Genomic DNA, 15,199 nt, shown 5'->3' with positions numbered 1-15,199 from the left:
CGTGTGACAGACAGGTGCACAGAGGCAACGCTGATACTATCTGTAAGGGGCGGAGTCTGTAAGGGGCGTCACAAATTCACAACTCTAAAATATCATTTGTAAATTATTTCCCAGATGGCATATAGGCTAGAGAACGATATATAATCAAATTTAAACTTAATTTAGTAAGAAGGCAACTTATGAGACCACCGCATTTACAACATTATCTAAAGTTTATTTGATCATACATTTTACAGTAGTACCAAATTGGAAGAACTGACAGGTTAGAAAGGATGAAAGATAGCTGGGAATGTTCGGAATAACTCAAGAGAAAAGGGATTGTTGTTATTCATTTAAACATTTGATCCAAAGACTAAAAACGTTACTTATACCAATTAAATGTATTCACTGGCACTTAATACAGTTATTATACAATCCAGTCAATTAAAACATGTTGAGTATTGTATGAGAGTTTCAGTCCAGTGCAAACCTAATAGTATAATAGGTGTGCGGGTAGTGTAACGATAAGATTCCCTGCCTACCAACACAAGGGTCGCAGGTTCGCGCCCCCGTGTTACCCCCGGCTTGTTTGGGCGTCCATACAGGCACGGTTGGCTGCGTCTGCGGGTGGGAAGCCGAGTTGAGGGTACAGTACGTGTCCTGGTCGCTGCACTAGTGCCTCATCTGGTCAGTCGGGGGGCCTGGTCAGGGTGGAAGGGAACTGGTGGAAATGGTGTGATCCTCCCATGCGCTACGTCCTAGCGGTGAAGCTCCCCGCTTTCAGGTGAAAAGCAGCGGCTGGAAACTGTGCATGTGTCCGAGGAAGCGTGGTGCTAGTCTATGGCTCTCCCCAGATCGGCAGAGGGTGGAGCAGCGACCGGGGCAGCAGGGGGGGGAATTGGCCAAGTACAATTGGGGGGGGGAAATAGGAGGAAATCAGAAAAAATAAAATAAAACTAATAATAGTATTTACAAATTATTCTTTAATCTGTTTGAAGTTCCAGATGGGTGAGGTTTGCTCCATCAGAACAATTCTGATCTCAAGTGCAATATCAGTCACAGAAAATGACAAGAAACTAACTCTCCAATCCAGTATTGCAAGAACCAAACAAACTGTAATAATTATTATGAGCAAATACAATTTGATGGAAGTCTGTGCAGAGATCACATGCATTTGGAAAGCAAACAATCAACATTTCTAAACACAGCAGAGAAAAACTGAAAACAGCCACAACTTAAGGCTGCATCTTCCTATATGCCAAACAGACTATTTGTAGTAAAATTTCCAATCAAAAATATATCTCTGAATGCATATAAAAATACAATTCCCACATTTACCGTGATTTGACAAGACTGCAGTTACACAGCCAATGCAATAATATATCATCTTGACACATTTCAGCCCCACTACCACGTCAAATAGCTAATCGGCATGCATTATGACAATAAAGTTCATACAGAACAAAGTTTCCATTATTGTTATGTGTTATTCTACAGTAGGGCCTGTTCACAAACATGGCTGCCCTACTTCTGCAGTAGCTCTCACCATAGAGCTGAACAGTCACGTGACATCTCTTGCCCCGGAAGTGAGTTTCCCATTCACTTTCTCCATAGACATTTCGAAAAATCCGTATAGAACGAGTTTTAAGACTAGAACCAAGCCACACCGTGAGTCTATCTTTTATTTTTGCTCATTAAAACTCATTATATAAAAGGTTTTTTGAAATGTCTTATGGAGAAAATGAAATGGGAAACTCCCTTCCGGGGCAAGAAATGTGACGCGTGACTGCTGAGCTCTATTGGCAAAAATGTTAAAAAGCTAATTTTCATGTGATCACTTATTTAGTCTTTCAACGTACACCGTGTGGGCCACCTGCCACAAACAACCCCAGTGAGGTGGAGGACATTTTGTCAAAGGCCTACGCTCCCTCCGAGCTAAAGGCTTAATAAATAAGTTAGCCAGTTAGCACGTTGTTATACGCGCCAAGTCGTCTACCAACAAACACAGAAAGTGAACACCTTGAAACACAAAATAAGTGATCGCAGTGATCAGAGATAACAAAAAAAAACCTTTTTAACATTGCTGTCAACGGTCCCAAACCCAACAGTCTTTAGTGTCAAGTGTCAGAAGAAGTTAGCTTTTAATAACCTGTTAAGACTATGAGATACAAACGATGGGCCATGTAGCGATGGCACCAGTCTCTCCTAATGCCCGTTAGTATTACGTTATTATGAATTCTCATCACGCTGTTGAAAGTGGATGCAGAAAAATATGCAAAGGAGGTAAACATCATAAAACACTAGCTAATTTCAGCATATACGCATTTCTATATCGATGATCGAACAATGTGGTTTAGATTGGAAACTATGAGGCTGTTTACACCTGGCACTAACATGCGTGTTTGCTAGACCACTTGAAAGTACAGGTGCAAACGGCCCCAAGATGGCACTGAGGACGGATTGCGATCTGATCGGGCCGAATCTGACCGGAGGTGGTCAGGGACGCATTGTGGCCACATTGAACACAAGTGGAAATGCAACGCATCCTCTCACTCCGCATAATACAACAACTGTTTTTCTGTCGCCCGCTCGACTCTATTGAGCTTGCCTGAACCGATCGCAATCGGATCTCAATGTGGACACTGGAGACGCATATTAATACCAGGTGTAAATGAGATCAGGTTAATGTGGTCAAGCACTATCCGACTGCAATCGGATCGCAGAAAACACACACGTTGGTGCCAGGTGTAAATGGCCTCTATGGATGTGCACATCATTTTCATCAAACCTGCACCATCAATCCATATGTTGCCTTCGAGATACGTTAAAGTGCACGTGAAGATGGAGCATTCAAGAACTCATCACAGGCGTTCATCTGTATTTATTCAACCAGGCTATTTGTCACGATTCGTCACGGCAGGGCGGATTTTGCCCATAAGTGAAAAGAAATAAAACGTTTAAAAAATAAATATGTGTGATTGGATGAAAGCAACCACAAGCCCTAACCATTAGGAAAGAAAAATTGGCACTATCAAGCAATGATGATGACACAATCAAATAGGTGTTAGATTCCTGTAAACAAATCCCCCCCTCTATGACAAGTTTGTCAACCGCAGTACGTTTTTTTGTTTGTCTGTTGTTGTTGTTGTTGTTGTTTTTTGGGGGGGGTCCGACCACATTCAACAGGAAGCGCATTTACAGTCGAGACCAGCAACTTTCGGACTGCGATACCCCAGCTCACCGGCCGGGCCCCGGGCTGCGATACCTCCGCTCACCGGCCGGGCCCCGGGCTGCGATACCTCCGCTCACCGGCCGGGCCCCGGGCTGCGATACCTCCGCTCACCGGCCGGGCCCCGGGCTGCCGTTGGTCGCATGGGGCTGGAGCATGATTGGCTCGTTGTCACCTGCATGGTGGCGAAACACAGAACAGTTTAAGTTTCCAACACACTTCCTAAAACTTCTTCAAGCAATATTCCACTTTGTTTCAAACATGGGGGGGTGGGGTGGATGCGGCCGGGGAAGAGTTTGTTGCGTTTGGATCGTTACGTGCCGTCCAATTCTAGGAGCCACAAAAACAACCTGGAAACTTGCATGTTACACGTTTGTGAACAGATTCAACAACAGATCCTGCTGCTACTGAGATTTTGGGGCGGCTTTAGCTCAGGAGGTAGAGCGGGTCGGCCAATGACGCAAGGGTTGGCGGTTCGATCCCCGCTCCCTCCCAGCTGCTGTCGTTGTGTCCTTGGGCAAGACACTTAACCCTCCTTGCCTCGTATGATTGGTATGAATGTAGACATGAATGATGGTGGTCGGAGGGGCCGTTGAGCGCCGATGTGTGGCTGCCACGCTTTCGAACCACCGGTACGAATGGTGTGAACGAATAATGATTCTGTGAAGCGCTTTGAGCACTTGGAAAGGCGCTATATAAATCCAATCATTATTATTATTATTATTATTATTATTATTTTCACCTGCGATCCGGCTCCCTCGATCGGTCGACAAAAAGTTGACCACCCTCAGTTTTCGCCCCAGGAGGCTGAGATTTGGCATTAGCATTTCATTGATTGAAAGAACACAGCGGAGAGATGCAATTTAGGAGAGATCGTTCCCTTTTGTTAGGCTTTTATTTCTGAATACAAATTTTTTATGTAAACCAAGAATAGAAAATGCAAAATGACGACTGCTTCGTCGTCTTAAAAGTGGGATCTGCTGTTGAATCGGTTCACAAATGTGTTAAATGTAAGTCTTCGGGCTCTTTTCCATGGCCTCGTGAAAAAACACTCAAACACTCAAAACGCTACAAAGCTGTGCTGCTGCATCTGATCTTGGTGAGTAGGTTATATTCAGGGGCCGGTTGCACAAAACCCCTTGAGATAAGATTTTCCTTAAACTCCGAGTTAAGGTTCCCATAAAATAAAATCGGTTGCACAAAACACCCTTAAATCTTTTCCTGTTTCCTTACAATGTTTCACCTTAAGGAGAAGACTTAGGGCGTTTTGTGCAAGCGATTTTATTTGATGGAAACCTTAACTCAGACTTTAAGGAGAACTTAAATGTGATAATATGGAAGATTTTCATCTAAATAAATGTCTGTTAAGTCACTCTCTATCTGATAGTGACTTAACACAATGGTGATTGAGCCTATGGCCCATTGATGGAAGCTTTTGCATTTTCAGTATTGCAGCATTTATGAACTGGGTGTCTGTGGTGACACAGGGTGGGCGGAGCTAACACAACAGACTCACTCTGTAGGTTACTGTAGGTTCACAGGGTGGGCGGAGCTAACACAATAGACTCACTCTGTAGTTTACTGTAGGTTCACAGGATGGGAGGAGCTAACACAATAGACTCACTCTGTAGGTTACTGTAGGTTCACAGGGTGGGTGGAGCTAACACAATAGACTCACTCTGTAGGTTACTGTAGGTTCACAGGGTGGGTGGAGCTAACACAATAGACTCACTCTGTAGGTTACTGTAGGTTCACAGGGTGGGCGGAGCTAACACAATAGACTCACTCTGTAGGTTACTGTAGGTTCACAGGGTGGGCGGAGCTAACACAATAGACTCACTCTGCAGGTTACTGTAGGTTCACAGGGTGGGCGGAGCTAACACAATAAGACTCACTCTGTAGGTTACTGTAGGTTCCTGACAACTCTTGTGTGAAGTAGGATAACAAGCTACTTTTTTCCTGGTCTCTACTAGCATTATGGCTGGTTCAAAACTGAGTAATGTCACATAATAATAACACAGTTTGGATCTGACCTGCAATTACCATGCATTGCCAATAGGTGTCACCCAAGAGAACAAACTAACAAAACTGAAATCTTATGGATCCTGACTTTAAGGTATCTTGTGCAACCGGCCCGTTTTTCATGGTGGTCAAGTGCCAAATAACCCCCGTGTTAAAACTACGTGGAATGTTGATTTCAATTAAATCCTCAGGAAAATCAGCAAAAGGTTCGTGTTAGTTTTTGTCCAATTGTAACCAAGCTCAATTTCAAAGGGAGATATACTGCATGATATTCAAACCCATGTTAGTTTTCATATCTATAGCAACGATTAATCTCAGTTAAGACAACAGGATTACTTGATGCTGAATCTAATATTAGCGTGGTTATAACACATTGACGCCACAAGCTTGTAACGTTGTTAATACAGCAGATGATATGGGACATTAGAAGTCACGAGGAAGCATGAACAAATCAAGAACAGAGCAAATGTTAACACAGACCCACAGACAGACAGACAGTATTGTTGTTGTTGTATTGTTTACAAAGTAGCACAATAAAAGCCTTGAATCAATATTTCACTTTGGTAGCAAGATTTCACTTCATAGCACCTGCAGGCTCCACAAAACGCAGGGATCTTTCACACCTGGCTGAACAATGATGAACTGTAAGCCAGTACATTTACTTGTGTAATTGGTACAGAGAGCTAAAGTAAACGTCACTTCCTGCCTTTCTCGGTGTACCAGCATCTGAAAATATATGAATGGTGGTGAACGAAATCCCGTTTGAATTGTGCCACGGATGTTGTCAATTTAAAAAGAGAACTATGCATGTCAAGAAAGTCGCAGGTTGTCCTGAAACTGAAACGTAAGATTTAGTTTTGTCAATCTCTCATGACGTCATCTCTCGTGTCGCACATTATACGTCACACCATCAACAACATGAACCGGCGGGAGAGACGTCACACTGGTTGTGTGTAGACGTTCTGATTCATAACTTATAGCGCCACAGGTTTGTTTACGACAAACTGCGACTTTCTTGACTTGCGGTTATATTTTACATTGACAAACATGACGTGTGTTACTCCCGTGGCACAATTCAAACGGGATCAAAAAGGTAGCGTATCGATTTTTCCTTTTTTTTCTTTTTGTATTCACCCCACCAAGGCCTTGGGGTGGGAGGGGGGGATTCTATACCTGTAAACTGAAAAATGATAAAGTGTTGAAAGAAAAAAAAAAAAAAAAAAAAGTAGCGTATCGCTCTGTTCACCACCATTCTAATTTTTTCCACACCGGTACAGGGAGAAAAGCAGGAAGTGACGTTCACTTTGGCTCTCTATTGGAGGTTGGCCAATCATGAACTCCTACAAAAAAGCTGTGGCAGCTAAAAAAAGTGAGGATGTTGTGCCAAAGTGAAACAAGCCGGTTATGTCAAGTCGCAGCGTAGAGTCAGGACAACGAGCTGCAATCACGAACTTCACCTGCAGGGGCGGTGGCGGCGCTAGGGCTCGGCTCAATAACTATTACATCCTCACCTGTGGTGAAACAAGATGACACACTGAGCAAACCCCATGGTACTTACTTACCAACAAAGCAAACAACTCACAAACACAGAACTCAATATCCCAGGTCAAGTAGTCACTTCTTGACTCAAATGTAGCCTAGATTAGGCTGCCGTATAATAGAGGCCATTTACACCTGGCACTAACATGCATTTTCTGTGACCAGATTGCAATCGGATAATGCTTGACCACATTAGCCTGACTTCATTTACACCTGGGGTTAGCAGGTGTTTTGGGTGATCAGATAGCAATCTGATCAGATTGCAATCTGATCACCCAAAACGAGTATCCTCTCAATCCGCATACAGTTGCTGTATGCAGATTGAGAGGACACACTGCTTTTACACTTGTGTTCAATGTGGTCAGAATGCGTCCCTGACCACCTCCGGAGGTGGTTTGGACAATCAGATCGCAATCCGTCTACAGTGTGTCTTGGGGGCGTTTACACCTGTACTTTCAAGTGGTCACACACTATCCGATTCAGATTGCAATCTGATCACAGAAAACACATGTTAGTGCCAGGTGTAAACGGCCTCATAGGGAGAGAGGTGTGACCAAGTCTCAGGCCATGTCCGAAGACAAGTGCAATCAAGAGCCAATTATCAATTTAATATCTTAAAGAAAAATAAATGTCTAGGACTTTTCAATGGGATTCTCATGAAGTCACTTTTTTGACTCAGCACCTGGAAAAGAGATGTGTACATTTGAACTTCTTAGGACTTTTCAACGCAATATGATTTTATTAAGATACAAAGTTGGTAAGAGAATCAGGAGTTTGATTTCTATAATCCAGTGATACTCAACCCGAGGCTCTAGGGGCCACATGCGGCTCATTTATGGGTAGTTGTGGCTCTTTTAAGCTCTACTTGAAAAAATAAAAAATGAAATAAAAAATCTTTAAAGGAAAGAAGAATAAACATTGCTGGCAGGCAGCCACGGCTTTATTTGACTAAAATCAGGTGAAACCCGAAAACAGCCAACATCAATATTTTCTCATAAAACCGCCTCTCTAGACAAAGGGCGGGTTGCGACATCCGACTCGTTTTGATAGAGCGGGTCACTTATTGCTATTTTATAGACACTTTATATTCTAAATCTAAATTATTATTATTATTATTTTTTTTTTATAAAAACACTACTCTTTTATCTGGTTAACAGTAATTTGATTAATTTGCTGGGTTTATTGTCAAAAAATAAAAATAACATAAAAAGCCAAAAACTGCATGAGATTAGCATAAAGTCGGCATGTCCGTAAAAGAGAGACTTGTGGGTACCCATAGAACCCATTCTCATTCAGACTAGAAATATTGCCTGCACATTTCTAGCGTGCCGCGTCGCGTGTTCAGCGTGCCGCGTGCTCGCCTGCAGTACCGCGTGCTCGCCTGCAGTACCTTGCTTTGCCCGGGGGCCGCTTTTGCAAAATGACAGGAGTGCCAGGGGCCAGTTAATAAACAAAACAATAATATATTTCTTTCTGTACCAGATTGTAGGTTTTTGGGGTGTCAGTCGGAGTTTAGTCTGACAATTTTGTGCACACAGGATAGTTAGGTTAAGTAAAGTTAGTTAAGTACATATAAGTGCCTGGTTGGTGAGTAGGCGGCAGGCAATATTTCGCAATATTTGACAATTTAGCTGGAGCTCAGTCAAACTTTATTTAACGTTAGTTTTCATTGTGAATTAGAAAATGGTTGGGGGGCCACTTGGCAACCTATCGCGGGCCGCATCTGGCCCCCCGGGCCGCAAGTTGAGTATCACTGATCTACAGCCTCTGACAGACAGACGGACAGACGAGGAAATGTTCATTTTTTTTATAAGCTTGTCAAATCCATGGCGGGACAAAATGCCAAATTGCTGTAGATTCAGCCGGTTTTTCAAAATGGCGTTCTGGTGTCGGGTGTGGTGGACTTCTCCACTCAAAACATGTGGAAAGACAAAGTGTCTCTTACTTGCTCAGAGGAGTGGCGTCCCTCAGTCCTCATAGCATTTGTAAAGACGAACTATGGAGAAAAATGCAGTTGGGCCCGTCTGCGGACGACCTAATCCTACTGTCAACAGCAGTGAGCAGCAGTGCTCCGTCCAGAGGAAGCTGGACTCATCACCCATAGATATATATAAAGGCTAGATAGCTTACCCGCGCTGCCGGCCAATGGAGAGCGACGTCGTCGCATGGCGGCCATCTTGCTACAGGGAGCTACTAGGAGTTATGAGCATCTGTTGTTGGGTTAGTATGGCAACATCAGATGATCATAACTCCTAGGGAAATGGATGAAACTGCATGAAACTTTGTGCCTGAATCCCTCTCATGGCATAGATGCTTCGGTTTAATTTTGGTGTAATTTGGAGCCCATCAAAAAAATAGTGTTTTTAGTGTTTGTTTGTTTTTTTTGGTCGTATCTCGGGAACGGAATATGCTTGTAATAAACCAAACCGTTTGTAAATCCGTCAAGATTTCAGCGAGTTATGAGTATTTTTGTCTGTGCAGGTCACCAGCTACCATAGAACGTACCAGAAAGGCACTGTAGCAAGATGGCGGCCGTTCAACGACGCTGGTGAGTCCGCCTTAAGCCATCTAGCCTTTATATATATCTATGTCATCACCTGCGTTACATCTTTTCTTCGGTCGTCTTTTTGCTTTCCTTTAAGCATCACAGAGCAGCCATCTTGGTATCTATTACAGAATACTTTTCTTTCTTTTAATAGGTTTCCCTGATTTTTTATCCCATTTTTATCCCCCATTAGTGCTAATTTTAATTTATTTATCTATCCTGGTTGCTGCTCCACCCTCTGCCGATCTGGGGAGAGCCGAAACTGGCTCCATGCTTCCTCCGAGACATGGGCAGTTAGCCAGCCGCTTCTTTTCACCTGACAGGGGAAGCTTCACCGGTAGGACATAGCACGTGGGAGGATCACGCTATATTCCAACACGAGTTCCCCTCCCTCCGAACAGGCGCCCCTAACGACCAGAGGAGGAACCACTTCAGCGACCAGGATATTGCATGTTTAGGTGAAGGGGTTCCTATATGAAGGAAACCCCCAGGGGGTGATTGACAGATCGCCTGTCCAGTGATCGCGCAGCTTGCCGATCACGGACCAATAGCAGGCGGAGCTGCGGCTCTGGGGAAACTCCCATCTCACGTGAGGTGCGGAAGGACTCGACCCATTCCCTCCCCACTCTGCTGACGAAAAATCAAGATGGTGACACCCACCGTTTGAACTGCGCCGGGAAAACTAAATTTAATGGGATACTGTAGCTACGTCCATATTATTCACGTCTATGGTTCTGATCTGTGCCTCCAGGTCGTGGTCAGAGTGACGACCCTCACTCACCGTTGTCAGATCTGACCTGTGCCTCCAGGTCGTTGGGGTCCATGTAGAAGCCGTCCACGTCGTCGTCTGGAGTCTTGCACTTCCCGCAGCAGAAGCAGCAGCAGCAGAAACAGCAGCAGCAGGTGAAAATGCTACAGCACACCACAAGGGTCTGGCACAAGGCAGAGGAGGTCAACGTCAGTCACAATGCACCTTTGTACCTCAAGTTTACAGACAAAATATTAAATCGCACAAGGTTACACTAAATGTCAGTACTTTTTTTTTTTGCATGTATTTTCTTTGGGGGGGGGGGGGGGGGGGGGGTCTTATTTGGAGGAGACCCCAGGGCGGAGCACGAGGAGAACATGCAAACTCCACACAGAAAGGCCCCTTTTGACGACCCCCACCTGGCCCGTGGGCACTGGGTACATGGGGATGGGGACACACCCTCAGCCGCCCACGGCGTCCCAGGCGGGAATCGAACCCATGACCTTCTTGCTGTGAGGCGACGGCGCTGCCACTGCCCCACCGTGCCGCCCCCACCTGTCAGTACTGGTTAAGGAATAGAGTGTAACTTCCAGATGTAACTTCACTCCTTGGTTGACAAAGTGACATCACTTTTAGAGAGAGGATACTTTACATTTTCATACTGAATGAGGAATTCCAGGTCTATTTTTCAAATAAAAATAAGACTCTGGGTTCCCAGATCGTCGCCGCTGCTGCAATGTGACGTTCACATTTACAACAGGACGGCTGAGCTCTACACGTCGTCAGAGACCACTACCAGCGGGCTCAACAACAGCACAGTGGGCTATATTGAAAGGCGCAAAACTAATAGCGTTAACGTTACAGATCCTGACCGACAACGTGTGTGTGGTGAATTTACTGTAACTAGATGGCAGAAAACGGACAGAATTACTGGCGGCTAACGTTAGATTCGTGTGGGCTCAAGTGTCGAGATAGAAACACAGCAGCCTATGTAATGGAGCGAGTTGAATTCACAGTTGAAGACTTGTACTCACTTTGGGTGGAGAACAGGAAAGAACGTGACGTTTCTTCTTTGTCTTAACATTTTCACAACACAACCGCCTTCTGCTTATTCTCCCCTCCCCCTCCTCTCCACTCTACTGCTTCTCTGAACTGGGGATAGGGTGCGCTTGTTTAACACCCGCCCGCACGTCCCCCCGTCCATCGTGCCAACCCTAATTATTGCAAGTATTGATATTGCTAATTATAATTTAAAATATTTACATCATACAATTTGAATATATTAGCCTACATCTGCAAATTCCAATCATGGTCTAAAAAGGCAAAATCTCCATTCACAAAATGCTAAACATGTCTCAACATCATCATCACCATCAGGATTTTGATTTTAATGCCCGGCGAAGTCAATGAAGTCCTCTATGGACAGTATAGCTACAGTTAGACAGAGTCAATGAAGTCCTCTATGGACAGTATAGCTACAGTAAGACAGAGTCAATGAAGTCCTCTATGGACAGTATAGCTACAGTAAGACAGAGTCAATGAAGTCCTCTATGGACAGTATAGCTACAGTAAGACAGAGTCAATGAAGTCCTCTATGGACAGTATAGCTACAGTAAGACAGAGTCAATGAAGTCCTCTATGGACAGTATAGCTACAGTAAGACAGAGTCAATGAAGTCCTCTATGGACAGTATAGCTACAGTAAGAGAGAGTCAATGAAGTCCTCTATGGACAGTATAGCTACAGTATTACAAATTACAAAATAATTTCTGCTCTCCCCGAAATTTCAATACACCATTATGGCATATTATTACAATACAACAATACTAGTGTTGACAGTAATAGAAGATGTCAAATCATTGAAAACAATAAGCATTTTGATTTTAGGAGCATTGTGCCAGCATGCAGCGCTGTTCCAAAACGTGTCAACGTGTGTCGTTGCCTGAGAAACGCACATCCCATAATACAACTGTTCGCATCGCATCCCATAATAGTATGATGATACTTGGGATGTCATTGCGAACATAGATGCGAACAGGTTAGCTAAAAGTTTAGCGTCGCCAGCGACGGCCCCCACCGTTTCGGTCGGGGTACGTTTAAAAATCCCTCCAGGCGTGAAAGTTTTTCTAGGGGAAACACTGCGTCTCTATCTCGAGTGTGGTCCATTGCAAACTAAGCACATGCCAAGTATGATGACCTCTGCCTTCTTTTATTGTATCAATAAAGTTTATTTTGAACCTTCATACTAGTCTCTCTTGATTGACACAGCCAGTTTATATCATCAAGGGATAGTCCAACTCTTGTTTTAGCTGGGTTAAACAGCTCTATGGACGCTTTTCACTGCAACCATTTTGACTGAGGCGGTAAAGCAGGAGAGCCAAAGTGAACGTCAATTCCTGCTTCAGCACTGTACCAGAAATTTTCATCCTCCATTTATTTTCCCATAGACATTTCATAAAATGCTTATGAAAATAGTTTTACTTGTTCAAACCAAACAGTTTGCTATATTTAGAAACAGAAGAGATCACATAAGATTTAACTCGGACCAAAACGTTTAAAAAAAACTGCGGATTTAAAGAAAATATTTTTTAGATGTTTTGTTTAGATGTTGTTTTTTTTACATTTTGGGCTCTCCCGATTCTAAATATAGCTGAATCTCTTAGTTTGACCAAGTAAACCTATTTTTATAAGCATTTTACGAAATGTCTATGGGAAAATAAATGGATGAAAATCTCTGGTACCATGCTGAAGCAGGAAGCGAAGTTCACTTAGGCTCTCTATTGATCTAGCTGCAACACACCATCTGTACACAGACATACAAACATCCGCTCACTCTCTCCCTCTTGGTCTTAAAAACACACTCCTGGCCAGCATACCTCACCTTGAACCAGCACTTGGTCATGAGATAGTAGTACTTGACACTGTCATTTCCAAACTGCTCGGCTATGTAGAGACCCATGGACCCGTACTCGTCGTAGATCTTCCTCTTGTCCTCATCGCTGAGGATGGAGTTGGCGTTGTTGATCTCCTTAAACTTCTCAGCAGCTTCTGGATTGTCTGGATTCTTATCGGGGTGATGCTTCAGTGCCAGCTTCCTGCAAGCAGATTAGTGAGTGTTTCTGGGAATTGTAGGCAAACATTTTTTATTACTTATTCTATTACAGGTGCTGTAGAGGTTTTAACACGATTCTTCATGTTGTTGTTTAGTATATAAACATACCTGTATGCCTTTTTTATTTCCTCTGGAGATGCTCCCTTCTCCAAGCTGAGGATCTTGTACAAACTCTCCCCCGCCGTGGACATTTTGCGCTGAGGTCTGTTCGGGTCTTCCATGATTTAGGCTTTTGCTGGGATATTAAACAAGTGTGAAAGTAGCCAACGTTTACTCACGATCACGTTACAGTCATTGAGTAGCTTTTGTGTGTACTACTAACTTGTACTTTTGTTTTTTGTAAAGTCTGTAGTCCCCCCCCCCCCCCACCTGTGGAAAAGTATGTTATTGCTGAAGTGTACTTAACTACACTTTAAATCACATCCATTAGAGGCTCTCGCAATCATAAAGTGGACCATCTTAAATATTGACAAATTGTGGTGACAGTCACTCACACGGTGAACAACCAGTCAGCAGAACTTATCTGGCTTTACTTTGGGTACTTTAACGTCCACATTCTCAAGAAAAATAATCCAGTTTGAACTATGTCCTCCTCTCTTCCTTTTAGAGTTGCCTGGGGGCGGAATCACATGATTCACATCTAACGACTTTTTTTAAAAAGTGACTCAGTCACTTTTACTACTCATTCTTACTTCAGTAACATATCAGCATCAAAGTAACAGTACTTCTTCTACTAGGGTATATTGTATTGCTCTTTCTTTCCACCGCTGACGTTACTGGCTAACGTCACATCAAAGGCAAACAAGAACTTTAAGAAGAGTACAACGGTACAGATTCTGAACTTCTCGTTCAGTCTTCTGTTCTGAAACAGAACACAGTCTTCTATTCTGAAACAGAACACAGTCTTCTATTCTGAAACAGAAGACTCAAACGATGTAGCTAGCTGTTGATAAGAGTTCATTTGTTATTGTTCTGGTCAAGTTAACTAGCGTTACTTCTAGCGAACATATTTTAACTTAGCCGGGAATGGATGCATGTGGAGGAAGTCTGACATTGACGGTAGAAGTTAAAAGTTAGATCTTATACATACCGGATAGATACACGTGGTTGGTTTTGGTAGAATCATAGACCTCGAAACTTGTCTGCTGGTTGTCTTAAAGTTTGTCGCATGATCTGAAGCAGCTAGATTACTCTCTCACACGATGGAAGAAACTTTTCACTTGCTCAAACCAGGGCAGAGAGAATGCAGGAAGTTTCAGAGAAGAGAAGAAGAAGAAATCCTGTTTCGTCACTGATAAATCCGGGGTGTGTTCAATCTGCAAAACGGTGTGCACCGTCTACTACGGTATATCCGGGATGGACGTCATGTTTCCTCGAAAGGTGGTGCGCTGTGCAATGGGCTTTGATTTTCATGTAGGTTGTCTCTCGTTTGGTGGGTGTGTCAGAGGTGTTACCGAATCAGCAGAGACGTGTATATAAACCCCGTCGTTTAATAAAAGCACACATCACACAGCAGGGCGGTGTCTATCTAAATTAAGCGGTTTGATCCCGTGTTGTCGGGGCTGAACTCAACCCGGGTGGACGCATTGCTGCGTTCAAAGGCCGCAGGAATTAATATAAATGTTTAATGATCAGTGTAATTCATATTCAACAGTTTTCCTGTTTGCAGTCACAACTACAGAATGTTGAAGGTTGAATTATTTTGTAAAAGGGAAGTTAGTTTGAGATGAGCAGGTCCTGCCCAACGGCCTGTGTACCGGTACTTGTGATGCGCTCCAGGCTGAATGTGTTGTCAAGCAGCGGCCTCAGGGAGGCAGGCTGGCAGGCTGTCTGAGAAATTCCTCACTGGTCCCGTGAGGGGAGGATGCAAAGTGAAGATGCGTTTCAGATGTAGTCAATGGTTTCAGGGCAGGACAGTAAATTGTGTCAAGCTGAAACATGCACATTTCAAGAATGAGGTATATTCAGCAGGGAAAGACGGAATTATTGATGCAAAGAATAATTACAGACTACACACAATTTGTGT

The 15,199-nt window shown here is 43.6% G+C and overlaps 1 protein-coding gene across 2 annotated transcripts; it reads right to left on the bottom strand.

The window, feature by feature from the left end:
* Positions 1–219: 219 nt before the first annotated feature.
* On the bottom strand, positions 220–14,399 carry dnajc5gb (DnaJ (Hsp40) homolog, subfamily C, member 5 gamma b). 2 transcript variants are annotated; one of them, XM_083632676.1, is made up of 6 exons: positions 14,264–14,399; positions 13,282–13,408; positions 12,943–13,156; positions 10,096–10,246; positions 6,688–6,741; positions 220–3,383 (listed from the first exon to the last, which is right to left on the bottom strand). In XM_083632676.1, the coding sequence occupies exons 2-6, from the start codon at positions 13,392–13,394 to the stop codon at positions 3,319–3,321; spliced, it is 597 nt and encodes a 198-aa protein (XP_083488802.1). In that variant the 5' UTR covers positions 13,395–13,408; positions 14,264–14,399; the 3' UTR covers positions 220–3,318. The 2 variants fall into 2 exon arrangements, with proteins under 2 accessions (XP_083488802.1, XP_083488803.1); XM_083632677.1 differs by lacking the exon at positions 6,688–6,741.
* Between the last annotated feature and the right edge of the window lie 800 nt (positions 14,400–15,199).

The sequence above is a fragment of the Poromitra crassiceps genome, assembly GCF_964638095.1.
Source record: "Poromitra crassiceps genome assembly, chromosome: 3".
Lineage (NCBI taxonomy): Eukaryota > Metazoa > Chordata > Actinopteri > Beryciformes > Melamphaidae > Poromitra > Poromitra crassiceps.
The sequence above is the reverse complement of the archived record's forward strand: the minus strand, read 5'-3'. Positions and strand labels throughout refer to the sequence as shown.